We start from the raw sequence: 27,997 nt of genomic DNA, 5'->3' as shown, positions 1-27,997 counted from the left end.
ACACCCAAACCACCTCCTAGTTACTATAAGCTAGACATGTAGAGGGTCACAGAAGCTTTGGGACACTAGCAAGATGAACCATCATCAACTCACTCTTTTTTTTATCCCAGTCGTTCCAGCCTTAATTTGAAAGCAGATGACGGACTGAGACCAAACTGCAAAACATCCCAGATCACCACAGCCATCATCAGCATCCCCACTCCCCCAGCACTAACCCCAGAAGGCGAAAGTCGGCCACCCCCTGCCAGCCCGGGCCCCAACACGAACATTCCTTCCATAGCCAGCAATGTTGTCAAGGTCTCTGCCTTGTAAAACCACTGGACAGAGGGCCAGTGCAGGTAGTGGGAGTGAAGGGGGCTGGCATGTTGGTGGGTGGCCACTGGGACCACTCCCTCCCCCTTCCCCACTATTCCTGCCCACCCCGTTGCACCCCTAGCGCTGAAACTTGTGCCTGGAAGAGAAGGAGGCAGCGAAGGGGCACGTGAGGTTCACTGCTGCTGGCGTGGACGCAGCCCTGAGCCACTGCATCTCGCTGGGGCCAGAGGAAGGGAGAACGGGTGGGGGTAGGGGTGGGATGTGGGGGGTACAGGCTGGGAGCCAGGACAGGGCCCGGAGAGGGGGAGCCTCAGACCAAATAACAGATGATTCTGGAGACCCCAGTGAGGAAAATACACGACCAAGAGCAGCACAGAGGCCGAGTTGTCACATGCAAAACAGGAAGAAAATATAACACTGTGTATTTAAGCACCTTTTTCAAGGCTCTTAATGGATAATATTTATTCATGGGAAAAGGTGGAAAACAAAAACACCAACGGAGTTTTGTGAAATGTTTTTCTCCATGGACCCAATACCTTTGAACCAAAACAATGCATTTTGTGAGGGTTATTGTTTTTGTTTTTTTTCTCTCTCTCCTTTTATAGCAAAAGCTTTTAGGCTAAGAGGTCAGTTACTGCTGAGTTCTCTCTTCGTTCCCCCAGGTAGATGAGGTCAAATGAGTCTGGGCCCCACTGCCCAGCTGACCTGCACAGAGCTGCCAAGTGGCCACACAGCAACACTCACCCTCTGTCTGTCCCCGTCTGCTTTGTCTCTGTGCCTCTCTGCTTCCCACCCTGGGTGTTTTTCTCTGTGTCTAGCCATCTGTCTCGACGTGGACCCCGGTGATCCTGAGACATGTTAAAGAAGGCCTTCTCCACTGCCAAGAACCTACAGACTCATGCCCGGGAGTTCTATTTATGCGAACGCAGTGGTGGAAGAGAACAGAACAGAGCAAAAATGGGCATTTAGGGATGAGGGACATCTACCTTAAAGAGCAGAGTGCTTCCCTTGTGGTTGGAACCACTGGTGTTTGAAGTTTGCAATTCTGGGGAAGAAAGGGAATGACCAGATTTATCACATTGGGATCTTGAAAAAGGAAACAGCCAGCACTGGAGAGGCACAGGAAATTTCGGCGTGTGCCAGTGGAGAGAGAACAGAAGAACCCAGGGCTCCCAGCGGCAGCCGGCCCCTGTGGCACCTTGCTTTGCACGCTTCTCTCAGGACCCACCATAAAGCCCATCCAGAGCTCTGCCAAAAGGCTTCATGAGCAGTTAACCGCCGAGAAGGCAGTGCTATGGGGACCAAGCTCTGACTTATCTCATACCTGAGGCAACTCCCACAGAGGCTGCAGAAAGTTAAGCCTGTGTGCCTCATGAAGGATTCTCCAGAGTGAAACCAAGTAAGAGATCATAGATGATACTTACCAGGTCTGAATGATGCCTTGGGGTCTGAAGAGTCTTTAGGCCAGCTGTCCCTGAAGATAACTGAAATGGGGGAGAAGCCTGATCACCTCTCTGGAAGTGAGGAAGTAATTATTTCCAGAGAACCCAGACACATTTCTGTGCAAGTGGTTGGTAGCCATGTGGGGCTAGGAACACTATTTCTGGAATCCAGTCAGTTTTCACTGCTTTTAGTAGAGAAGGTGGGCCTTGGGGTTAGTGACAAAGCCCTTACCACCCTTCCCAAACCCTAGCTAGCCTATTACAGTCTCTCTAGCCTGGATTCTGAGATACAGGAGTTCCTCAAGAACTCTTTATCCATTCAGCAACTTAGTGATTAGCTGTTTAATCATGGGCCAAGAATTTTTCTGCCCACCAGAGGCATCCAGATGAGTTTCACTAGCCCGGAACCTAAAACTTACCTTCACTGGCTTCCCTATGACCCCAGCTCTATTGACCCTGCAGAAGGAGAAAGTCAAAGGGTTGTGAGGTGGCACCTAGCCAGAAGGTGAGCAGAAGGGCAGAGGAGAGGGAGCCTTCTACTTCACGCTGTCCTCACTGGTCACTGACTGGGTCCTTTCTCTGGGTCTGACCTCAAGGATTTCCCCCTAACCTGAGAATGGGGTGGTTCTGGCCCTCTGAGCTCATGGCAGAAGTAGGCAGAAAGGCTTTACAACTACAGAGGAATTCGTGTGTATACACAAACACACAACAACCTAAACACGCTCGGGAATAAGTTCTTCAACCCATTTGTGTCATACATATGTCTCATTAGGGAAGGCAGAGGACTGGGCTGGACTCTATTTAAATGGAAAGCCAAGGACTAGAAAAGGAACTTTTCTCTTGAAAGAATGGATAATGGAGCAAAGTTAGGAAGGTCTAAAGTTTCTAAGTATGTATCATGAGAACTGAATGGGGTAAAGGATAAAGAGGTAAATAGGAGCATGGTTACATATACATACGAATGAACTGTGTTTAAGAACAGATCATCACAGGGTTAGAATAATGACTGCTCCAACCTAGGACCTGTTTGGTAGTGTATTGAGGGAGCGTTTAGTGGTTCCCATAAAAATTAATGAAGAAATTTTAAAAACCATGTCCCAAATAATTTCCTGTTGTTTTTTGACCCTAATGAACTAAATGTTTTGTATTCCTTAGACTTCATTTTCAAATCTCACATTATACCAGGTCCTAAACGACCACTGGGGCTTCCCTGGTGGCTCAGACGGTAAGGCATCTGCCTGCAGTGCGGGAGACCCGGGTTCAATCCCTGGGTCAGGAAGATCCCCTGGAGAAGGAAACGGCAACCCACTCCAGTACTCTTGTCTGGAAAATTCCATGGACGGAGGAGCCTGGTAGGCTACAGTCCATGGGGTCGCAAAGATGTGGACACGACTGAGCAACTTCACTTCACTTCACAGCTGATAGAAAGCTTGGGTTGTCTCGGTGGGGTGGATTTGCTCCTGGAAGGATTTCACCTGGATTTCAAATGGCCATTAGACTAACCCCTTCAGCTCCATCCTTCAATGTAGCCTTAGCCAAAGATGAGAAATCCACTTCACTCAAGAAAATGGCTTTTCTACACAACGGAATACAGCCAGAAGGGCCAGTACCGCTAAAGGGTATTTGTAAGTAAACAAAAAGGCCAAACGTGCCACATCAGTTTAACGTCTAACTCAATGGCCGGTGACAGAAGAAATGGGATATTATCAGGGTTTCCAGGGGACAGTGGCTTTCTGGGGAAATGCCTTGAGCTTTCATAGTTCTTTCATGAACCACTTCAGCATAATTGAAGATTCACAAAACTACCCATTCAATCCTACTCAACATTAGGGAGGGTTAAAAACAAACCAATAGGCTACATTCAAATGAATGGAAACTTAGAAAACACGGAATTAAGAGTATATCAAACTAGAAGAGATTAGAGACTATCTATCTAAGTCATTTTACAGTATAGGCTGATGCCCAGACAAATTAAGTGACCTGCTCAAGGTCATGAGGTCATTTAATGACAGGGCTGGGATCAGAACCCAAATCCCTTGAATATTAGTCTAATGCTTTTTCCATTACACACATTGCCTTTCAGCAACAGTGCTCAGAGAAGACTCATCAGAGATTACTTGCTATAACTAGAGACATAGTCATGTGTGAATGCCAGTTATTACTTGGACACAACCCCTTTGAAACCACCTGACTGTACCAGTATAAACCATACCTTGGAAACCACCATCCACTAGATAGAATCAGCTAAGGACTATCAATTCTGTCAAAAGCAGGTGAGTAAGTGTACAGTCAGATTTTTTCAGTCCAATGCTGTCTTTCCAAAGCCCTTAATGAGGAGAGGGCTAGGACATTTTAAAGCATACTTTATGTAGTCTTTAATCCTTTCCACAACCTCTGGTGGTAGTACGTCAAGAACCAACTCTTTAATTCACAGAGGGGAAAACAGAAAGAAGCTGAGGGACATTCAAATTCACATGGCAAGTTAGTGGCAGAACTAAGACTGCAATCCAGAGCTTAGACATCTTGCCCTGGGATTTTCCCCTTGACATTATGTTGTATTACTCTGAGGCTTGCTTATATGTTTAATACTTGGATTTTCAGAACCATCCTGAGCCAGGACCTCCAGAAGCACACACTGCACTATTCCTCCTTCATCCCCTCTTTCCATTACCAGTGTCAAGCTCAAGACTAATTGCATAGAATCCTGTTCAAAAGAATAGATATTCTCAGTGATAGCTGAACATGTGAGTCTACAATCATACAGGAGGATAAAAAGTCAGCAAGTAGAAAAGTGAAAGAAAAATAAAAAATGTGAACAGAAATTAAAATGGCCAGTTAATGCTGATTCACAATTAACAAGCATCAATTTATGGATATGCTTGAGGACTTGACCCAATTTTCAAACGATGATTCCTGCAGTTCAGGATCATGTCACTTTTTAGAATGGATCTAAACCTAGATGTTCAGTCCATTAATGAATTCTAGTGATCCAGGCTCCCTCACTTCAATTACCAGAGAACTACAAGGCATAAACATCCTAACGCTGTTAATCTAAGGCAATATTAGTTTCCCTTCTCATCTAGTTGGCATGGTAACCATAACAGGAACCCAAAAGACTACTTTCCCTTTCTGATTCCCTTATGAAATCTTTGCAAAGCTTTAAAATGAGTGAAGGAAAAGTGTTATGACCTGTCACCCTTGGAGCCCAAACAGCATCATGATGAGCATCATTAGAACTAAGAGAAAATGGATCAGAAAAAGAAACAGCTTTAAAGGGGTTCCTTTTGAGTCTTGTTTTCAATTCAGAATGTTCTATGTTTTTCTCATCAAGTGTGGGAATGAATTTCTCTTAGCAGGTTTCTCAACTACACTGGATGATGTCACACTAACCAGTGTAGGGCACTGACCCAAGTCCTGGGGGGGCTCCTTGGACCAATAGACTATTTTACAAACCTGGGTAGTGGGAGGGATGGTATATTTTTGATAATCAGACATTCCAATGTAATGTTTTCCTTAGAGGTCACCCTCCCCCATTAATGTTATCGTGAAAATCATGTGTGTTCTTTTCTATTTTCATATAATAAATGGGCTTTGCTTACCAACATCACAATGGCAAAGAAGAAATACTGTACAAAACTGCAGAAAGATAAACATGTGAAATCTTTCTATGGAAACAAACAAAAAAACCAACTCTTGAGTTTCCTGTTGTCTTCTTTTGAAACTGTAGTGCATATGTTAAAATGTATATCATTTACAGTATTGAGTCATGTGCCACTGCTGTACCCGATGTATCCAATCCGGATTAAACAATGTGCCACAAAATGACTACGATTGTTTAATACCTGTATTCTCCCGCTATACATTAGAAAATAAGGGTAATTTGAACAGAGACTTTTTCCCTCGCCAGAAAAAGTCACAGAATCTCAGAAGGGTGCTTAAGCTCTAGTCTCATCTTCCCTTTCCCATCCTCCCTCAATGGGAGCAACTCCTTTATGACATCTGAGATGGTTCTTGCCTGCTTGTATACTTTAGTCATGGGTGTTCACTAACAGGGAAAGCATTTGATTGCGTTTGTCAACAGCTCTATTTTGAGACTCAGCCCTGCATTACTGAAAGAAAAATAGGCTTTTATGTATCCGTATTGGTTCTGCTGAGAATACACTGAACATCTACCATCTAAACCAACGTCTCAAACTAAAAGGAAAACTCAAAATTAAATGCTATATTGAGTATAGCAAAAAGCTCGGATTTGAGAGGACAGAGCACATGTTCAGGTTCTATTATTTATATGACTTCACATCAGTTTTTGTGTGTGTGCATGTGGTCACACCCCGCAACTTGCGGGATTTCTTAGTTCCCTGACCAGGGACTGCACCCTTGGTCCTCGCAGTGGAAGCACAGGTGGCTTTAACCACTAGACTTCCAGGGAAGCTCCCAGTCTCTTCTATCTTGGCTTCACTTTGTTTCCTCATCTTAAAAATGAGGGGATTGGGTTAGATATCTTGAAGATCTGTTCCTAGGTAGTGAAAACAACTGGCATTTTCACATTTCACCATAATGTGGCAAGAACAATGGGAGTTCTTTTGATTTCCCCACAACAGCCATCAATGAAAATTGTAAAGTTAAAGCAAATATAAGGTTTGCTGTGTATAAATGTAAAGCAAATGTAAGAAATGCAAGGTTAAACCAAATGTGTGATGCCAGAAGGCCCTGAGTTGGCTGTGAAATTCATTTCTATCACTAATGTTCATAGCTTTATCATCCACTAGGTGTCACTACAGATCCACAGTTCAAATAATCTGGAGCAAAGTAATGAAATCAAATGCATGGTGAGCAATATGTGCTTTTTCAGATCCACAGTTCAAATAATCTGGAGCAGAGTAATGAAATCAAATGCATGGTGAGCAATATGTGCTTTTTCATGAAAAAAGCACTAAATGTTAACTGGGGTATACATGCTTGTTCACAGAGACACAAAACAATAAACATTCTGTCAAAATGAGAGAACAACCTGGTAATGCAGTTACAATGTCAGTTATAACTATCAAAAATAAATTTTATTTTTTAAGATTAAGATAGGGTTATTTATATTTGAGGGAGGGGAAAGAAACCTAAGGCTTTAAACTACTCCCTTGACTCATTAAGTATCATAATCTCTGTTCAATTATTTCTAGTGTTCAAGGGCTCTTCTTACCTTTAAACCATTTTTTTAAGGTTAGTGATCGTGTTAGTAGCTTAGTCATGTCCAACTCTTCGTGACCCCACGAACTGCAGCCCACTAGCCTCCTATGTCCATGGAATTCTCAAGACAAGAATACTAGAATGGGTTGCCATTCCCTTCTCCAAGGGATCTTCCCGACCCATGGATCGAACCCAGGTCTCCCACAGTGCAGGGAGTCTTTATGGCCTGAGCCACCAAGAAGGCCCTTTTTAAGGTTGCTGCTGCTACTGCGGCTAAGTCGCTTCAGTCGTGTCCGACTCTGTGCGACCCTATAGACGGCTTTAGGTTTAAAAGGTTAGCAATTATTATTGCAATATTTACACTACTTTTAAAGATTACTTTTAATTACCCAAAGTTACTTATATTCTTTAAGTCAGAATCATCCAAAGCAACAGGTTTCCCAAACATTTCTCTACATGTTAATGCTGCTATCCTAACTTGTCTAACTTGAACAGCTATATAGATGTATTAATATTCTAGAAGTCAGACATTAAACCAATTCATAGTAGTCATTTATGTAAATGTATAAAGGCTCTCTATACTCATAAAAAGATTTTCCTTTTCTCTAGAAACTCTTATTAGCCATGCATCAGTTAAATCTTAGAGCTGGAAGGGACCCTAAAAATCTTTTGGTCTAACTGCCTCCTTTTACTGGTGAGACTATTGGACTTTGAGAGGTTAAATGACTAGTACAAGGTAAAAAAGTAGGTAGCAGAGAGTCAACTAAGACAAACACTTCTTCCACTATACCACAAAACATTCTCAAGTAAATCTGCCTAAAACCTACCTACAGTTCCTAACAGATTAGGAGGATGACAATTTCAGCAGATTCCTTCCACAGCCAGCACAATAATTACACCCCTTATTTGGGAAGGTAACTGCTGAAATGTTCCAAGGAAAATGCTTATGAAAAAATGAAATTAGTATCTTCATGTGTTATGGTATATGCTTACCTCCAGCTTATTTTCCTATTAAAAAAAAAAAAAGGCAACCCTAAAAGAGAACCCAATTAATTTCAAGACTAATGGGTATCCTAATTTCTAATTAAGATACAGAAGTATCCTAATTAAAATCCCCTAGCAATGATAAACTGTGAACTTGGCTGTACTGTGGGGAAAAAGGGTAGGGGGAAAAAAAAAAAAAGAGCTAAGCTCAATTATGTAACAATGACAGGATCTTAAACGTGTAATTAAAGTCATCTTAATGACATGCTGGACCTCATTATGGATTTGCTATTTACAGTGTTAATTCACTCAAACTTGGTAATGCATGTACAGTACTGGTATGTATATGTAAAGCCTATCACTGCCCAATCCAAATGACAGGAATCTAAGTTAAACCATTAGGGCTGTGTTATGTGAGTACTGGACAGTTAATGACAATGGCTGCAGATATTTGCTGACTGCCCTGGGGGAAAATGTTTATACTGCCTAGACAAGTATGTACATAGGAAAGGAGAGCTTCCCTTTTAAAAAGTAAATACGTATCTCTATTCATAGGTGGTTCTCTCACTACAAATCCCTTTCACAGAAAGGATGTGGAACCAAACATGAATTCATAAAAGGGATGCTATAAAGAAATTAAATGTAACTTCCAATAACATTTTTCCAAATCATAATTTATAGACACAGAATTTCAGAAAAATGCTAGAAACTTCGCTTAGCCTACTAACTAGCAGAGTAGGGCAGCTATTAATTTGGGTCTCAGAAATGGGCTTCAAAGGGTCTATGAACCCTTTGAAAACAAATTCTTGTTTATACAATGAGAAATTTTCTGGGACAAATCTATAGCTTTCATCAGATTCATAAAAGGATCCAAAAATCAACAAAGATGAAGACCTGCTCCTATTCCTGAGAAACAAAAGACAGCCACTGATCCTTAGCTATTTAATGCATATCAAACACACAGCTTCCATAATCTTAAAAACAAGACATCATCATCAAAAGATGAACAATAAACATGTCACCACACTTGGCTGAGTTTCTTTTTTTACTGGAAGCAAATAGCATCAAATCAAGGACCTTGGGAAAGTCTGAATCAATGTTTATTCCCAAAAGGAGAAGCAGTTTTCTGATCTACCATGCTACAAATTTCTTTAAGAACACACCTCTATGGAAATGCAGCCCAAGACTTTTGGAAAGAACTCCACAACATAAACTAGCATTACCTTTCAAATCTCAAGGTTTTTATTTCTTTTAAAGTAAGCAGCGGTATTAGTCTTTTTCAGCGTTTTTTTTCATAACGGCTTATAGAAAATGGCACCCTGGGACCTTTAGCTTTACGTCCCCCAAATTTTCTTTCAAGAATCTAATCCAGGGAGCTTATTTAAAAAGATCTTTAAAAAGATAATACACTTGACCTACATCAGGTTGATTTAGGTCAAAACAATGTGAAAAAGATATGCCCCAGCAGAAAGCCTCAAGACTTCTCCAGTTCCTCAAAAAATGCCACTATACGCCACTCCACTATAGGTCAAGGAGGATGGCAATCACTTGATATGCCCAGATGGTATGAGGGACAGCCTACTGTCACTGGTTGCTGTGCATCATTTCTTGTAGATAAACGGTATTCATCTGATAGGCTGCCATCCAACTTGGATGCCTCTGAGCATTCCAATAATACGACTGAGAAGCAGCAGCGTAATATTCCTGCCATGCCCTGTAGTAAGCTCTCCAGTACTCCTCATAGTCCTGATACGTATCAGAAAAACTTGGATGTGTTTCCCTCTGGCAGTCATACCAACCATCTTCCTGGGGTTCTGTCTGCAATCGATAGGAAGATCGCCTGGGAAGGTTTCTCCGGCTCTGCTTAGCTCTCTGGTTATGGTTAGCTCCCTCCTTATGCCTTGTCTTTACTTGGATTTCAGTTGGTTCTTGATACTCTACTAGGCTAGGGGTGTCATTTCCATTCAGAGGCTGTTCCAAAGAGATATGGCCATCCACAGGAATAGATTCTGAGTCTTTCAGCTGAGTATCAGAAGAAACTTCCAAGTATGACTTATTTCCTTTGCTCTGGGAAGAAGTCCTTGAGCTATAAGAATCACTGTCACTCTCGGAATCTCCAGATTGGCTGCTACTTGCCAATATCTGCACTCTCTCTTCAGTAATTCTATTTTTCACAAAACCATTTTGAGGATTCACAGACTGATCCCCAGGACCTGTGTAGTGTCTGATGATTTCCACAGGTTTCTCTAAACCCTCTTTAATATAGTGTTCATAATCCTCCACCAATTCTGCAAAAGTCAAAATACACGGCAAATGGGATTTAAAGGAAGACAGACAAGGAATTTTGGGGAGTGACACAGAAGCTTCTTTGACTTGGTGCTGACTGTTAGTAGGGTTTTCAACAGAGGTCTGGACAGAATTCTTCATTTGCTCTTCCAGTTGTACTGCACAGCCCAGTTCTTTTGGTGATACGGCTTTTTCTATGATTCCACACTCTGAATGGCTTTTCACAGGAAGTTTTTGTTTGGTATTATTTTTTGATTTCACTGATACTGCAGATGTAGAAGTATTTCTAGATGAAGCCATGTGTTTACCATGAGCTTTCTGAGTTTGAAAGGTTCTCTCTATTTTTTGAACGTGCTTTTTTAGAGGCTGGGGAGGTACACTTGCTAAACCATATGTATGCACGGCAGCTTCAACCTCCACATCCCAATCCAAACATTCTTCCATCAGACCAGGAGGAATAGGATCTACATAAAAGGAATTTAAAAAGTATTAAATTCTCAAGTTGCTTTAGACCAGCATTTTCTGAACGGTTTAATTAAGCTTTCCATGGTCAAAAGGGTTAAGAAACAAAATACACTAACAATATACTAAGAAGCTTAATATATTAGTATTTTAAAAGACTTGAGTAATCCTCACAGGAAAGAATTTTGCTGATAAATATACAAGACCCATCCCATACCCATTAGCAATATCACCCTCTAACCTCTCAGTGAAAAGAGCTGATTCTAGGAGTAAGGTGTGCCTCTGTAGCAGCTCTCCTACCCCTCATCATCCCCCTCTCACCAGCTCCTCCCTGTGATCTCACTACTCACAGCGGCAAAACAAAGGTATGAGAAAACGGATCATGCTCCCTAAAGCTTACCAACTGGGAAATATTACAACCACAACTCTGCACCCAAGTAAATCTGCCACCCTATATTATATTCTACCAGGGAAAAATCAATGCCTTCAATGGTGGAGGGGAAAAGCCTCCACAGGGGAGAAAAGTCAGATCGATGACTGTGGAAAGATCTGTGATATCAATGGCACTTGTAAATCTAAAAAAATTTACTGGCTCCAACCCTCTGAATTTCCTCTTCCAGCCAGGTATGACAATTTGCTTCTACCTGCACTCAGGTCTTTCCAGAGTGTGACCAATTTTCATCTTAGACCAAGTACACAGAGCCTCAGCTTTGCAAAGCTCTCACCTGTCACTGCTGGTGCTGTTTCAACTATACCCACTACTCATTCCCGCAGATCTGGATTCTTCAGCTGAGGCTCCTGATTCTTCACTGAACAGAAACTCTAACTAAACTCAGATTCCTACTAAGATGATATCCCTTGCTTGCAGAGATCTATCATTCAGGTCAATTTCCGACCTAATCTTGCTCCAGGATACTCACCTGAACAGTCTGTGGTCACACAAGTGCTTAGTCCAATACAGATCTAACACCATGAGTATCATTTTCTCACAATTTCAGGGCTTTGTTAACACTTCATAAAGATCCAAATACATGTCATTTTCCAATAACCAAAGACAACTTTTTTTTATCACTAGATGTTATGATACTAAATCCTACCACAAGGCCTAGCCCTCATATGTCAACTTTAATTTTTTTTCTGTATTTATAAAGATTATCAACACTTACACATAGAGAGAATTCACAAAATACAGTCTCAGAGAACCTAAAGAACATCTACTCTAAAAACAAATACTTTGTAAACCAGGACATAAACTTAGAGTAATTTAAAAAATCTGTAAAAAGATCATAAAATGAGTTATCACAAAGCCAGAATTACTAAAATTCACAGTACTCCTAGACCTGTGCTTAATCTAGCTTTGTAAAAATCACTAAAGGAGTGAAATATATTGGTAAATATTCACTGCCATATTTATTCAATAACATATCCCATTTTCTAGAAGATCATGTATGTTTATATAACTATACAATATCTATATATGTATATAGATATGTATCTATATAACGTATGGAGGAGAAGGGGACGATAGAGGATGAGATGGTTGGATGGCATCACTGACGCACTGGACATGAGTTTGAGTAGGCTCCCAGATTTGGTGATGGACAGGGAAGCCTGGCATGCTGCAATCCATGGGGTCACTAAGAGTCGGACAAGACTGAGCGACTTCACTTTCACTTTTCACTTTCATGCGTTGGAGAAGGAAATGGCAACCCACTCCAGTGTTCTTGCCTAGAGAATCCCAGGGACGGGGGAGCCTGGTGGGCTGCTGTCTATGAGGTTGCACAGAGTCAGACACGACTGAAGCGACTTTTAGCAGCAGCATATATTTACACACACCTGCCTTTACATTGACCTGTCTCGTGGGAAATCTGTATGCAGGTCAGGAAGCAACAGTTAGAACTGGACATGGAACAACAGACTGTTTCCAAATAGGAAAAGGAGTACGTCAAGGCTGTATATTGTCACCCTGCTTATTTAACTTCTATGCAGAGTACATCATGAGAAACACTGGGCTGGATGAAGCACAAGCTGGAATCAAGACTGCCAGGAGAAATATCAATAACCTCAGATATGCAGATGACACCACCCTTATGGCAGAAAGTGAAGAGGAACTGAAGAGTCTCTGATGAAAGTGAAAGAGGAGAGCGAAATAGTTGGCTTAAAGCTCAACATTCAGAAAACGAAGATCATGGCATCTGGTCCCATCACTTCATGGGAAATAGATGGGGGAAACAGTGGCAACAGTGGCTGACTTTATTTTTTGGGGCTCCAAAATCACTGCAGATGGTGACTACAGCCATGAAATGAAAAGATGCTTGCTCCTTGGAAGAAAAGCTATAACCAACCTAGACAGCATATTAAAAAGAAGTGGCATTACTTTGCCACGAAAGGTCCGTCTAGTCAAGGCTATGGTTTTTCCAGTGGTCATGTATGGATGTGAGAGTTGGGACTATAAAGAAGGCTGAGAGCCAAAGAATTGAGGCTTTTGAACTGTGATGTTGGAGAAGACTTTTGACAGTCCCTTGGACTGCAAGAAGATTCAACCAGTCCATCCTAAAGGAAATCAGTCCTGAATATTCATTTGAAGGATTGATCTTGAAGCTGAAACTCCAATACTTTGGCTACCTGATGCAAAGAACTGATTCATTTGAAGACCCTGATGCTGGGAAGGATTGAAGTTGGGAGGAGAAGGGGATGACAGGATGAGCTGGCTGGATGACTTCACCGACTCGATGGACATGAGTTTGTGTAAACTCCAGGAGCTGGTGATGGACAGGGAGGCCTGGCGTGCTGCAGTCCATGGGGTCACAAAGAGTTGGACATGACTGAGTGACTGAACTGAACTGAACACACTAACATGCATACATTAACATATACAGCTGACCTCTGAATAACACAGGTTTGAACTGAGGGTCTGAAGGTCCAGTCATACACACTTCTTCCAGTATGTATGACAGCACTGCACAGTCTGTTGTTGGACGAATCAGTGAATGTGGAAACACAGATATGGAGGGCTGACTCTGAGTTATACAGGGACTTATGCTGCGTGGAGACTCGGCACATTTAACTCCCATGTTATTCAAGGGTCATGTTATTTATACAGCATATAAATCATATTTCGACACAAGAGTTTAGGGTTTTTAAAAAAGTTTTCAAGAAATCATTAATAGTTTCAAAACATGCATTGTTTTCAAGATGGCACTTTTAAAAAGCAGCTCGATAAATGATTCATTAAAATCAAAAGAAAATACTTAAACATTTTCAGAACAGTATTCAAATTAAAGATACTTCCTCATAATAACAAAGGAGAACATGACAAGAATTATCTTCACCACAACATAAAAGGTAAGATACATCCTTGATATAAAAGAATAAAATCAAATTTGAAGGCTATAAATAAAATATGGAGTTAAGTTAATACAACAGAAATATATTTTTCACTTTTCATGTGAAAAATATATTGTTAGCTTACAATTTTCTCCCTGCTACTTATTAACTGTAAGACCTTAGGCAAACAGTTAACCTCTCTCTGTCTCAATATCCTCTTCTACAAAAGGTAGATAACAGCACGTAACTCAAAGGATTGTGGTGAGCATTAAATGAGTTAACATACATACTTATAAATACTTAGAACATTACACATCATAAATACTCTGTGTTTGCTATTATTTTCATTAGGCCTATGATCATTGCCATTATTATTTCAACAGCAAATGAAACAGATAAAATATACCTGGTAAAGGCAGAAGATTGATAGTACATTTCTGGGCAATTTTCATCATCATGTTTTCTTCTTCTCCCCTGCAGCAGTAGGTCACTGTCAGTCCCAAAGTACCTAAAGCACCGAAGCAATGTTAAGCAGTAAGTCAGTTTTCATATAAATGACGCTCCAAGTCCACTTGCCACAGTACAGCTTCCTCCCCTTAAAGAAAGCATCCCAACTTTGTTCTTTTTACCAAAACGGCCAGCTCTGCCAATCCGATGCATATATGTCTCCCAATCCAATGGTACATCCAGGTTTACAACTAGGTTCACCTTCTCAGCATCAATTCCACGGGAAGTCTTGAATTGAAGAAAAGAACAATTGCTTGTTCACATGTGCATGGACACACTATTATTCTAGTGTAACCAAGAGCCAAATTAAGACCAGGAGGATATTTAGGAGCAAAGGAAAATTTGTTTCTAATGAATAACTGACTTCAAGAATAAAGATTAAAAACACAAAAGACATTTTTAGGAAAACATATTCTCCAGCACTGGAAATATGATTATCTTCTGGTATTCCTGTCAGATACACCCACCTAAAATAATAGTTGAAATCTGTACATTTGATAACAGAACATATGTCCAGATGGATTAGTCACCCAAACTGAACAGGAAATTTACCAAATCTGTGGAAATGAGGACTCTGCAATGAAACTGCTTCAGTTTAGCCATAGCATCAAGACGCTGATTCTGATTCATGTTGCCTAAAAAGATCCAGAAATAAAGTCACATAAAACAAGCTAATATACATTTATCAAATCCACAAAAAGCAGAAATAGTAATATTCAGTCTTAACAGTTTAAAAATATAACAACCAAAGTTAATTCTGTCATTATATAGAAATCTGGGTAAAGACCTAAAGTCAGAATCTTTTAAAATATAGTTAGGCAATCAAGTCAAAATTCAATTTTAATTTTTTTCTTATTTTTATTTTTTGGCCAAGCTGCAGTATGTGGGGATCTTAGTTCTCCAACCAGAGATTAAACTCATGCCTCCCCGCAGTGGGAACAGAGTCTTGACCACCGGACCACCAGGGAAGTCCCAAAAAACTCAGTTTTAAATGATGAATTAGACTATGCCTGCAGATTTAACATTATATCTAAAAGTTACATATAAGGTTTAGCAATTCTTAGCAAAATAAGATTGCTTTAATCAGCTGCTTATCAATTTGGTATTGAAATGTGATCTACAGTCCAAAATTGGTCCATGGGATATATCATCACCAAAAAAGCCTATGCTAACAGGTTAAAAACTAAGCTGAGATAGCAACCAAAACTCTAAAAAGGCACTCGTTGATCAAAAATTCCTTTCAATCTTCCATTCCTTCCATTCCTAGGTCAGCAGTAATAATTCAGTTTTGTGTCAAAAATCAATCAGTTCTGAGCCTTCCTTGGTAGCAGCTCAGTGAAAAAGAATCTGCCTGCCAATGTAGGAGATATGGATTCAGTCCCTGGTTTGGAAAGATCCCTCACGCTTCGTTCGGAGCAACTAAGCCCACGCAGCACCAGCTACTGAACCCGTGAGCCCAGGAGCTGTGACTACTGCAGCCTGCGAGCCTAGAGCCCACGCTCCACAACGAGAGAAGCCACTGCAATGGAAAGCCCAATCACTGAAACCAGAGAAAAAGCCTTCACAGCAATGAAGACCCACCAGTCATAAATAAATAAATGAAAATCAATCGGATTTGCCTTCCAAGAGACCATAAAAGTCAATTTAGTCAGCAATTCTTAGCAATTTTAAAATGATTATCTTAAGACAAAAAAAAGACTTTGTTTTTATAAAATTAGTTACTTGTGGATATAACTCAAGTTTTCTAATATTATATTATAAACCATGTTACTTCTTTAAAAAACAAGGATATTGGTATAACCAAATCTCAGTGAAAAATAAACCTGAAAATAAAGTAAAATAAAGTAAAAATAAAAATTAAAAAAAAAAAAGAAAAAAAACCCCTGAAATTCCTTTCACTCTAAAGACTCAGTATAATCCCACATTAACAAGTCAACTCATGAAGTGGTATCTCTCCTGATTTTGGAGAAGCTTCAAGTCAGGATACTCAACAAAGATTAAAGTTAAGAGGTGAAGTTACCTGAAATGTACTCGGCAGGAAAGCCTTTAGAAGAAAGGATATCAGCCAAGTGTTGTGCTCTATGAAAAATAACACAGAGGGTTATAATTTTACAAATATTGCCCACACCTATCTTTGTATTTTTTAAGTTCCCCAGATAACTTTTAAGGTACAGTACCTGCTGTGTAAGTTAGAAAAGACTAAGGCTTGATTAAATGGAATTTTGCTGAACAGTTCCTGTAAATGTTGAGTCTTTTCCTCAAAAATCTTATGGGCCAAAGGGTATGAATTGACAATCTTATAATACTGCTTCAAACCTATAAAGAAGAGTCTTCTGTTAAAACAAACCTATTTGCTAAATAGAGCAAATATGAAAGCAATAGACAACTAAACGAAAGAAAGCTCCAGAATATCATGAACAAACCCAGTAAGTAACAAATCCAAAATCTATACACACCTATTAGACTTGGATCACTGGAATTTAGTCTTACAAAAGTGGGCTCCCTCATGTACTTTGTCAAAGCATTAGCCAAAAATTCAGGGTAAGTAGCTGACACTGCCAACATCTGTTTACTTGCAGGCAAGGAAGAATAAATCCAACTGCAAAATAAAAGAAAAACACACACTCTGAACACTATTCAGATGGTAATCACCACTTAGAAAAGCCAGAGACAGATACTTTGGAGCACTATTTTAATAGTTAAGTTACTTATTTTCCTTACTTTATTTGCTCCTGGAAGCTGCCTTCTTCTAAAAGCTTATCTGCTTCATCAAGAATAAAGAGACGTATACTGCCTGGATTCAAGTAGTCAAGTTCTATCAGTTGTTTAATTCTGCCTAAATTCCAGAAAACAAAACAAAACATATTCAAATATTCATAATGCACCAATTTGTGGAAATTTCAGCCAATTCTGTTACTCTACTTAACAAGTGGAACTGCTGATCTGAGCCAACCCTCACTATTCTCTATTTACACACTAAACCACAAATTACAAACCTTGAGTTCTGATCTTACCTAAATCCGTTATTTTTCCCTCACATTTCATCACCAATATGTATGGAAAATAAACACTATTCCTGTTAAGAGCTGTAAGGCACTGAATGCTAGATTGTGATTCTGAGTGATTCATTACTGAAAGACAATATGGAAGCAAAAAATAATCCCAATCCATGGCTTAGAAGGGCTTCCTGAAAGTCATCTCAATACTCTTCTTTTCAAAAGCCTATCCCATACTTATTCTTAAACATCCTTAGGAATGGAGATTTTATAAATTCTGTTGGTAATCCAGTCATGTGTTTATATCTCACTAATCTAATGTTCTTCATCTTTAATACTCAAAATAATTACCATAGTTATCAAAGACTGCCATATTCTTACTGTTATATAAAAGTGCTCAGTTACTTAAAAGCCCAGTAATTAACAGGTACTGATATCTTACCAGGAGAACCAACAGCAATATGACACTTTTTAAGTCTGGTTTTGTCTTGTGATAATGGAGTCCCTCCAATAAACACATGACACTCTAACCCTTCCATTTTTATTCCAATAGCTGTGATAACAGAATGTATCTGTACGGCAATTTCTCTTGTAGGAGCCAAGATCAAAATCTAAAAACAAAACAAAACATAAAATATAACTTTAACAAGTCAGCAGAATAAATACAGAAGGTAGGACTCAAAAAGATAGCCCCAATGCCTGGCATAACTGTTTATAGATAACATGGGCAAATCATGTTATCTTTAACAAATCTTTGTCGAAGAAATGATCCCCAAACCCAAATCTCCTGTTAATTTGGGTAAAGCCATCTTAGACATACTCTGAGGGAATCTAGAAAATGGGAGATCAGTATAATACATTCACTGTAAGAACCACCTAGTTACCAACAACAGCCAAGCACCTCATTACCACAAATCAGGCAAAATGCTAACTCTCACCATAATCTGGTAAGCAAATAAAAGCATTAAAAAATCCCTATCTGTATTCTCAAGAAATGACAAAACTGACACACATGGCAGACTTGTTTAATTTAACATGTAGTAATAACAGAAATCTCTAAACTTCTATTTGGTCACTATCCCATCCATACCACCACCACTCAATAGCCTCAGTGTCTACTTTCCCCGTATACTTGTCATATGCCTCAAGGGGATCACTGAGGCATATGACAAGTATATTCACTTCTATCTCTGAGGAGCCACTGGTATTTCATCTGACGTGTAGTAAAATGCACATAACACACCTTCCTTTGGGTCATCTGAGCTAAACTCACCTGGGTACTTAGGTTCTCAAGAACAAGAGAGTCCAAAGCAATGGTGGAGAAGACACAGGTTTTCCCAGTTCCAGACTTAGCCTGAACAATTAAATCTGAGAAGAAAAAAAAGTTAGCTAGGACTGAAGAAACTTAGGTACCAATCCCAGAACTAGAAGGGTCTCCAGAGAGATCACATCGTTGGCACTTTGGTTTTTACCCTTAACTCTTAAAAAAGCATGAAGCCATGTCCAGAAACAGGCCTCCTCCCTGAACCCCTACCGTTTCTTTTCTTCTTTATGCTTAAGAACCAGAAGTTGGAAGTATGAAATCAAAGTATCAGTAGGGTCACATTCCCTCCAAAGGCTCTATGGTTATCAATACAATTCTTCCCTGTCTCTTCCAGCTTCTGATGGCTCAGACATTTTTTGGCGCGAAGCTGTGTAACTCCAATCTCTGGCTTTAATCACTGGATTTAGGGCCTACCCTAATCCAGGATGATCTCATCCGAGATCCTTACTACTGTTTACTTTTCTCAAACATAGACCTACTTGTCAGAGTGGAATGGACCTTAAGTATCTCCAAATTCAGTATTGCGCCTCGGTTTGACAGTGTAGGAAATAGAGGCTCGCGGAATGCGGTGTCGTGCCCCTGCAGGCAGCCGCCCTGGGCCCTTTCCGGCCCTCGCCATGGCTCGACACCCCCAGCCCCCGCGTCCCCCACTTTCGGCCCTCCTGGCCCTTCAGTGTCCCCTCCCTCACCGAGTCCACATCGCCCCAGCGGGATGGCCTTCAGCTGCACGGGCGACGGCCGCTCGAAGCCAACCGCCCGCAGGCCCTCCAGCACCGGGCGCGACAGCAGCAGCGACTCGAAGTCTGCCGGCTCCGCCAGCAGCACGTCCCCAGTGCGGGTCCGCGGGCCGCTGATGTCGTGAGCCGTCCGCAGGCTCCGCACCGGCCGGGTGGCTGGCTCCGGGGACGAGAACTGCGTGGCCACACGCTCCGCCGGCATAGCGGTCTCCACGGTCGCTACGGCGGCCGGAGCTTCAAACGCAGCCGCCATGGTAGCCGCGCCGCCGGATCTCGCGGTACTTGGGGCGAGGCTGGGAGCCTGAGAGCGAGAAGAGGAAAAACTTTATTGGCAGTCTTCCCGCGAAGACACTGACACGCCAGGCCTCGAAATGGAGGGGAAGTTGAAGGCTTAGAAACACTCGGAAACAGCTACAACAACAACAAAAATGTGACCAGAGGCTGGCGGGAAAAGGGAGGAGAGGAAAGCAAAGGCTACCGGCGTATCTCCGCCTGCGACCTGTAGAGGGCGCCGCGCGCTAGCAACGGGAGCACCGCCCCGCCCCAAGGCCCTCTGTGGGCGGGTCCGCCCCGCCCAGCGCCCAGAGTTGGCTGCCTCACAACGCTGTCTTTGTGACGCGTTCTGTGCGTCAAGCTCCTCGCCTCCGGGCCAGGGCTCCGCGGTGGCCCCCTCCCTGTCCCCACCCTGTCTCGCCCCAACTCGCTGCCTTGTTCTGCGCTCTCAGAGAGCGCCCGGAATACAGCGAGACGGTTGAGCGCGTTGCATAGTATATATGTCTGTGTGGTTTCCTCTTTGTGTCCCCAACCCCTAGCACCGTGCCTGGCACACGGTTAGCCCTGATAAAAGAAATCGGATAAGAACCAGCAACTGCACTGACAGCTCCCACATTCGTATCTCCACCTCCGACCTCTGAGCTCCACACTTGTACCTCCATCTCCTGTCTCAACACCTCCACTTCGATGTCTAACGTCAAATTTAACGTTTTCTGTGTGTTGCTCCTGTCCCTCCCCACCACCATCTCAAGAACAACTTTAGGTCTCAGCTCAAACATCACCTTTTCAAAGAAGACTTTCCTGAACACCCCGAGATAGCTCCCTCATCCTGCAGCTCCCCAGCTTTTCTCATCACTCTATTCCCATGGTCTGGTTTATTTTTTTTCATGGTACTTATCACTAGCTGAAATCGTGTTTATTGTCTGTCCTCCCCACTCTCTGAGGACAGAGATCTATTCTCTCTTGTTCTCTTCAATATCCCTTGTTGGAAAAAAGCAATCTGACCCAGAGTAAGTGCTCAATATTTATTGAACAAATGAGTTCCTATAACAAAGTCTGAATCATAACTCCCAATGTTAATGTTTCTGGAACCTAATCTTACAATTCCAAATCTAAAGATAATTCTGCATCTAACCCCAACTTTTGCCTTTATCCTGATATCATAATTCTGGTCATTATCTCTCACCAGTTTACACTTCCCCTCTCTCTTTCTCTGTCTCTCTTTCCCTCTCACACACACACAATGATGATTCAGATTCCAAAAGAGGTAGGAGGAGTTTGGCTTGGTAATCTCATTGGGAAGGGGTCCTCAGATGCATTTTTCTTAGAAATTTATAAAACGCTAATTATCAAATGTTCCTGTGAAAGAAGGGGGCCTGTTGGGAGTGAGCAGTAAAGATTTCAGACTTCCTCCTAGTACCCTACCTCTTTCATTCACCTAATCCTTGAATCCCAAACCTCAGAATGATTCTTGACTCCAGCCTGCACTGTACCTCCCCTATTTTTTTTCTTGACCTCATGGTGCAACATGCGGGATCAACCAGGGAGTGAACCCCTTGAATACTAGGCCAGCAGAGAAAGTGGCGAATCCTAACCCCTGGACTGCCAGGGAAGTCCCTCTCCTTTCTAACAGTTACAAGGGCAGGTAATTTTGCCCCTGAATATCTCATCCATATCTCTTCTCCAGTCTCCATAGCATCTGTCCTATTTTAGGTTCCTTTATCATCCTAACTACTTCAACAGCCTCCTGAATGGTGCCCTTGCTCAGAGTTTCTTCTCTCTCCTAGCCACCTACCCCACAGGCACTGGAGTGACCTTTCTTAAGTAGATATCTTAGGTTGTTTGGGTCCAGCTTCTGATTCCTTTTGACCACCTTTTTTTATTTCCCATCCCAGGGTCCCACTTCTCACTATAAGTGATTCCAGTCTAGCTCTTACCTTGTTCTGTTTACTTGTTTACATATCTGTCCTTCACACTAAATAAACTATGAGTTTCTCAAGGATGGAGATTTTCTTACCCTAGGCTGTCCAGTCCAGCACCAGGCCCTTAGTGGACCTAATAAACATTGAATGACAGACATTTTCCTGCTCAAAAATCTAAGCTGAATTTTCATGCTCAGCAGCAGCTGTGTAGAACTCACACCAATCACCAATGAAGAACTTAGCTCTCATCCCAAAAGAAATACAAAGACTATTTTTCCAGAAAAGAACATTCATAGTTTTAAAGGCATTCTGTCTACATTTGTTGTTTACAAAGTCTTATGGACACAAATATTGCAGTTATGTTATTAGACATAAATTATATTGCTATAGCTAAAAACAAATCAATACATTTTTTTCTTCAATAGTTAAAAAAAATGGAATAATGCTGTTGTTCATAATGTTTAGTACCATAAAAATAAAACACAAAGATAAGAGACCATTTAATAATCAGGAGGTATGAGAGTAACATACACAGAAAAATTTGGACTGTTGTCTACCTCCTGGCCTCTCCCAGGATAAAATCACAGTGGGACCCCAGCCTCCTTTTATGCTGTTTTGTCTACCTGGAAAGTCTTTCCTTATGTTATATACCTGGAAGCTAGGGGCGGGATAGATTCCTGTGAACTGAAGAAGTGAGAGTAAGATACCGACTCAGAATGGATTTTCAGGTTCAAACAGTCCCAGACAATCATTTCACAGTGGGAGTTTCTGCACCCAGAGGAAAGGTAAATAATGTAAAAAAAGACAGGAGCGTAAGGTGGCCCACCTGGGTGTGAGGATCCATGGGAATATGTGGGGGAAAAAGGAATGAACTAAGTTTTTTTTTAATAGCATTTATTATTTTTTATTCCATTGGTTCTTTGCGCGAGGGGGTCTCTCTAGTTGCAGTGCACAGGTTTCTCGCTGCCGTGGCTTCTCTCGTTGCAGAGCACGGGCTCTAGGGCGCACAGTACTGGCAGCACAGGGGATCAGTAGTAGCAACTGTAGGGCACAGGCTCAATAGTTGTGGCACAAGGGCTTAGTTGCTCCACAGCATGTGGAATGTTCAAGATTGAATCCACGTCACCTGCATTGGTAGGCAGAGTCCTCTTTACTGTACCACCAGGGAAGTCCTTAGATTTATTTTTAATTGGAGGATAATTGCTTTACAATGTTGTGTTGGCTTCTGCCATACAACAGTGTGAATCAGCCAGAAGCATACAGATATCCCCTCCCTCTTGAACCTCCCTCCCACCCCTCTACCCCATTCCATCCCTCTAGGCCATCACAGAGCACTGGGCTGAGCTCCCTTGTTACACAGCAACTTCCCACTAACTATTTTACACACAGTAATGTATATATTTCAAGAACTGAGATTTTTATAGCCACTTTTTCTCATTTGATCCTCAGAGCAACAAAGGGAAGGCAACCTTATTATTTGCATTCAATCTGCAAACATCTCTATTCATTCTTGCAACAGAAATCTAAAGGCCTAAATCTAAAGGCTGATTTGTAAATCAGCCAAATGCTGGAGATACAAAGATGGGACAAAATAAACAGAGCACTTGCCCTCAAGCAGAAAGATACGTGCAAACAGACAGCAGTGACCAAGGAGGAAATACACAAGGAGCACAAGGTGCTGTACAATTATATGCAGCACTGACATTTTTCAGAGCCTTAGCTGCTCAAAGTGTGGCTGTCATGTGGGAGACAGTGAGAACTTCTGAGAAATGGAGAAAAACAGCTTTTGGTATTCAGAGACCAACAGCTTTTTTCTCTATGCCCTTCTTTCCCCACCTCAAATCAAAGTGGTTTAAAGCGTGCATAGAACTAGAAGAAAACCTCCATGCCCAGATCACTTTTCCTACTCCCTGGAGTCGAGCCCTTCTGCCATGACAGCAGCACCAGGAGACAAAGTCCTAGTCCCTTGAAGCTCTGGGGGCTGACTTTCTGAGCTGATCCTGGAAGATAGGTAAGGAATTCAATCAGGCAGTGGGGGTGGAAAGAAACTCACCGGGCAGACAACGTAGAAAGATATTCTGGGCAGAAGGAACAGTTTGTGCAAAGGCGTGGAAGCATGAGAAACCACAGCAGTTAGGGAAGGTATGAGCTTCAGCGTGAACAGAGGCAAGTATGGCAGCAATTACCAGGAAATAAGGTTGCAGAGATGTATTGGTCCCGTAGTGTGGAGGGCCTTGCCTGCCACCACAAGGAATATCAAATTACTGTGTTATGCTTGCCCAAAGTGGGATAGTGTTAGGTCACAACTGAGAGAAATGCAATTGGAAATAAAGGCTAGGGCTTGATAGATGACAAAGCTGAGGAGTTTGGATTGTTACTTGCAGACCATCGAGCATCCTCTCAGTTTGGGATCTAATATGAGGCAGTAACTACAAGGCCCACTTTACGCGCTGTTTCTCACATCTGACAGGGTCTTTTAGGTGTCAAACGCCCCTTTCTGAGTGTCAGCGCTTACCTATGTGCTGCTTAGCCCACAAACAGTGGCTGAGCACGTGTTTTCCGGTTCTCTCTTCCGGGCCAAGGGAACACTTCCTCCTGTGTTCTTCAGTTCATCTTCTCAGTGGACTAGTACCATCCATAACTTTAGTTATGTCAAGTTTATTAAGTAACAGTATCTGGCCTTCTGGACAGAATTTTTGTTTCATGACCCTGTTGGAGCCTATGTAGTGAACTTTTGACGTGAAGGATAACTATTTTCACATGTGCCCCTTGGTCTGTGGGGTGACCAAATCCTTAGTGTTTTCAGACAGGTATGAGGAGCAGGGGAGAAGCAGCAAAGGCCCAGGTTCCCACTCTCATTCACGGCCACCTCCCACCATGGGGGCCTGCCTCCCTGGCTTTCAGTAAAGGACCCCAGGCCGTCCTCTCTCTCTCTCTCTCTCTCTCTCTCTCTCTCTCTCTCTCTCTCTCTCTCTCGACCAGACTCCCCTCTGCTCAGGGCCCACATTGATGAATTGCCCCATTTAATACCACAGCCTCAGTCTTTAGGGAGAAAGGCGTCACGTTTGCTCTTCTGAGAACGGGGCCCAATTCATTCTTGTCCAGGCAGCATAATAAATAACCTGCCCCTGTTGGCAAGGGGTTTATTAGAGACTGATGGGACATTTAGCAATAACTGGGGTCTGTGATTTATTAGGTAGGGAGGTTGGTGGCGTCTCTGAAGACTAGGAAGGTGGAATTTAATTGATAAAGCAACTGTCAGCAGCAATGAGATGCACTCAATAGAATATGCATTTGAGGGCTTCTCTTTGGAGCTGTCAGGAAGGGTTTCTACTAATCATATTTAGCTCCTGTAAAGGTGGCGTCTGCTGGATATCTGGGTGAGACACAAACGGCAGGGAGGGGACTCCGAAAGGGGCCTAGGGAAGGGTGCACCTGTCAGTCGCCCGGCCCGATGGAAGAATGTGACACAAATGAGCAGAAGGAAAAAAGATTTTCATCACCCCCAAGAGAGGTCCCCTTCGAGACGCCTTTGTTTCTCTTCAATGAGCTGCTCAAGAGAGCAAGAGGTGCCGAGCACCCACTTGCTGAAGAAGGAGGGAAAGGCAAGAGTTAGGTGGCAAGAGAGATTTGTTCCGGAATTCTAAACTCCCTAAACCTGAACTATTTGCACCAGGGCCCCCTGCCTGACTCCGCAGCCACAGACACTCAGGTACACAACACACTCCCACACACCAGAGGTACCCCACGTCCACACAGCCTCCTCCCGTCACTGCTGCTTTCGTGCCAAGGACAGAGTCACAAAAACTCAGATGGATGGCGCCTCACCTTTTTTATTGTTGTTTCCCAGCTCTGGAGACCCCAGAATCCCAGCTGAGAAACTGGAAAGAAATTCTCGTGGTCTGGAGTGTGCAGGGCGTACCTTACCTCTTTGGCCCACCCTCCATCCAGTTCCCTGACAACAAGGGAGCTTGCTTTTTATCTCCGAGGCCACCCTTGATGGCACCGAGGATGGCTCAGCTCTGTCCTCAGGCAGCCCTGAGCCTTTCTAAGCAGCTCTGCTAACATTCTCTGCTCCCCCCATCCCTCGGGCTGTTGCTCAGCCTTAAACAAGGCCATGTAAGGCACGAGAGGGGCTCTCTGAGGCCAGTCCGCTTCCCTCCTTTGATCTTCCCGCATCTATTCTTAGGTCCCAGGAGACTGATCTGCCTCCTTGTTCTCCCCAGGGAGAGAAAGGGAGGGGGAGGCCATAAGCAGGGAAGAAGGAGTAATTGTCACCGTCTAATCTGAGCCTCAGTGGTGACACTGAGGGACCTCTGAGCAGAATGGATTCAGCAACTGGTTTGATTAAATCAAACCTCTCCTGCAACGTCATTAAATTAAACTGACAGGTCGGGAGCAGATGAGGGAGGGCAGGGGAATCATCGCCTCGGGTGGGGGCAGGGGAGGCCGGGCCGGGAAGAACATCAGATGGTGGCAGAGCAAGGCCTGTCCTTTCCCTTATTTGCTGACTATAGATAGGAGACGAGATTTATGGATGTGAGAGGCTGAAGTACCTGTCTGAGCACAAGCTGCGAAAGTGACGCACCGGCAGACTGCTGCCTCCCAGGAGGCTCCGCGAATTCCCTTGGCAGTCAGGCCTCACATTTGGAACAGTGTTCTTGACATTTCAAAGGGCCTCTACCCACTTTATCTGCACAACAAGCAGACAGAGTGAGATTATTTTCCTCACTTTGTAGCCAGAGAAACTGTGGTTGAGAGGGATTACAGAGCCAACTAGTAGGCAGAGACAGGCAGCAGAGCCAGTCCAGGGACCCCAGGTCTCCCACCTGCCCATCCCAGCCCTCGCGGCCCCAACATATGCCATATGGCAGAATTTCCCAGGACTCAGTCCCTGGACCACCAGCTCTTTCCCCACCCACCAGAGAAACGTAAACCACACAGCTTGCTTCATGGGCCGTCAGGAAAAGGCCAGTCCCCATCTGGCTTGGTGCAGCCCACATGCAAAGCACACAGCTGGCTTTCAAAGGTCACCAGGCCATCCTAAGGTGCTCATATCACTCTCCCACCAGCCCAAGCCCTTCTGAGTCATTTCCATTCCACCTTAATTACAAGTTGTGGGGTGGGGAGTGGGAAGTATAATGTTAGCAACACTAGCACACAGCAATAGGAGATGGATAACACTGATACCCTGCTGGCTTCCTCAACTGTCACCCAGTTCCTCACCTGCCAAAGCTAATTTTCCACTCACCAGTGGGTGAGAGCTCATTTCAGAGTGTGTGAGCCACACACACACTCACATACACGCATGGGTACCCAGTGCCATTGCGAACCAAGTAATGCCTCAGCCAGGATGTCCCTGTTCTCACTTCCGATGCACCCTAATGATTTGTTTATTGACACCTGCGCCCCTCTCCAATCTATTTTTGGTGGGGAAGACACTGGGATGGGGATGCTGGCAAAGATGGTGCATAGTGATTACCATAGATGCCGTGGATCCCTACCTCCTCCAAAGCAGGCTCATCACACACCAGTTAATGATTAGAACCTGGGACAGGGAGAACAAAGAACAGAGGGAAGGGGAGAGGGGAGCAGACTTTCAACCACTGCCACCATAAAGGAAACTGGAGGAGAGAGAGGGCACAGGATCGTACCATTTACTTGATGAGGATAGACAACAGGAAATAGTACCCACTAGGGGAGAGTGTGTATGGGCCACACCAGATATGGCCTCACTGTGCTCTTCCCTCATGGTTTTCACATGATTTTCATCACTACTCTTGACCTGAAAAAGATAGCAAAGAGCAGGTGGGCAGATAGGTCAATGGTACTCCAACAAATTATCACCAGCCTCCTGAGTTCATCACTGGTATTGTAACTGGCCACATCCAAATCCAACACCTCCAGCCTATCCATCGGAAATCATAGATCTCCAAGGCAAGGAGTTGGATTCCTCTAGAAATACCTGCCAAAGTGTGATGGAAGGAAAAGAGGTCTTGGGTGAGGTGGGAAGAGGAGGGGAAGAAGAGGGAAGATCACAGGACCTGGGTTCCTATGCTGATTTTTGCTATCAGCAAGCTGGGTGACCTAGGGCAAATTACTCAACATTTCTGTGCTGCGCTCCCCTGTGTGTAAAACCATATGCTTGTGTGGGAAATGCAGACTCTCAAACTTTAGAGGTCACAGAGGAGAAAACTGAGACCCAAAGAGGTTAAATTACTTGTCTGAGGCTGCACAGTGA

General features: G+C 42.9%; 2 protein-coding genes across 4 annotated transcripts in view; one reads left to right on the top strand and one right to left on the bottom strand.

Moving 5' to 3' along the window:
• Positions 1–5,579, top strand: part of KCND3 (potassium voltage-gated channel subfamily D member 3) — a 224,317-nt gene extending 218,738 nt beyond the window's left edge. For both annotated transcript variants that reach the window (XM_069573806.1, XM_069573801.1), the window contains one exon: positions 111–5,579. In XM_069573806.1, coding sequence (XP_069429907.1) covers positions 111–312 — 202 coding nt within the window. In that variant the 3' untranslated portion in view covers positions 313–5,579. The remainder of the gene's footprint in view (positions 1–110) is intronic.
• DDX20 (DEAD-box helicase 20) lies at positions 738–20,127 on the bottom strand. Of its 2 annotated transcripts, none has more exons than XM_069573791.2 (12): positions 20,040–20,116; positions 19,514–19,862; positions 18,774–18,868; positions 17,943–18,111; positions 17,226–17,340; positions 16,961–17,103; positions 16,682–16,820; positions 16,525–16,583; positions 15,057–15,139; positions 14,627–14,732; positions 14,404–14,505; positions 738–1,799 (listed from the first exon to the last, which is right to left on the bottom strand). In XM_069573791.2, exons 2-12 carry the CDS (start codon positions 19,812–19,814, stop codon positions 1,723–1,725), a joined length of 1,389 nt encoding a protein of 462 aa, XP_069429892.1. In that variant the 5' UTR covers positions 19,815–19,862; positions 20,040–20,116; the 3' UTR covers positions 738–1,722. The 2 variants fall into 2 exon arrangements, with proteins under 2 accessions (XP_069429892.1, XP_069429888.1); XM_069573787.1 differs by lacking the exon at positions 738–1,799 and adding an exon at positions 9,142–10,672 and having other exon boundaries at positions 20,040–20,127.
• Between the last annotated feature and the right edge of the window lie 7,870 nt (positions 20,128–27,997).

Source organism: Ovis canadensis, chromosome 1 (assembly GCF_042477335.2).
Source record: "Ovis canadensis isolate MfBH-ARS-UI-01 breed Bighorn chromosome 1, ARS-UI_OviCan_v2, whole genome shotgun sequence".
NCBI lineage: Eukaryota > Metazoa > Chordata > Mammalia > Artiodactyla > Bovidae > Ovis > Ovis canadensis.
Note: the sequence above shows the minus strand (reverse complement) of the source record. Positions and strands in the feature narration are given on the sequence as shown.

Coding starts and splice junctions, on each gene's coding strand:
- DDX20 (XM_069573787.1), bottom strand. CDS start 19,814: ATGGCGGCTGCGTTTGAAGCTCCGGCCGCCGTAGCGACCGTGGAGACC. Junction 15,140..16,524: donor TCCTGCCGAGTACATTTCAG/GTAACTTCACCT, acceptor GGATCTTTTTAG/GCAACATGAATCAGAATCAG. Junction 14,506..14,626: donor TGGCAGAGCTGGCCGTTTTG/GTAAAAAGAACA, acceptor TCGGTGCTTTAG/GTACTTTGGGACTGACAGTG.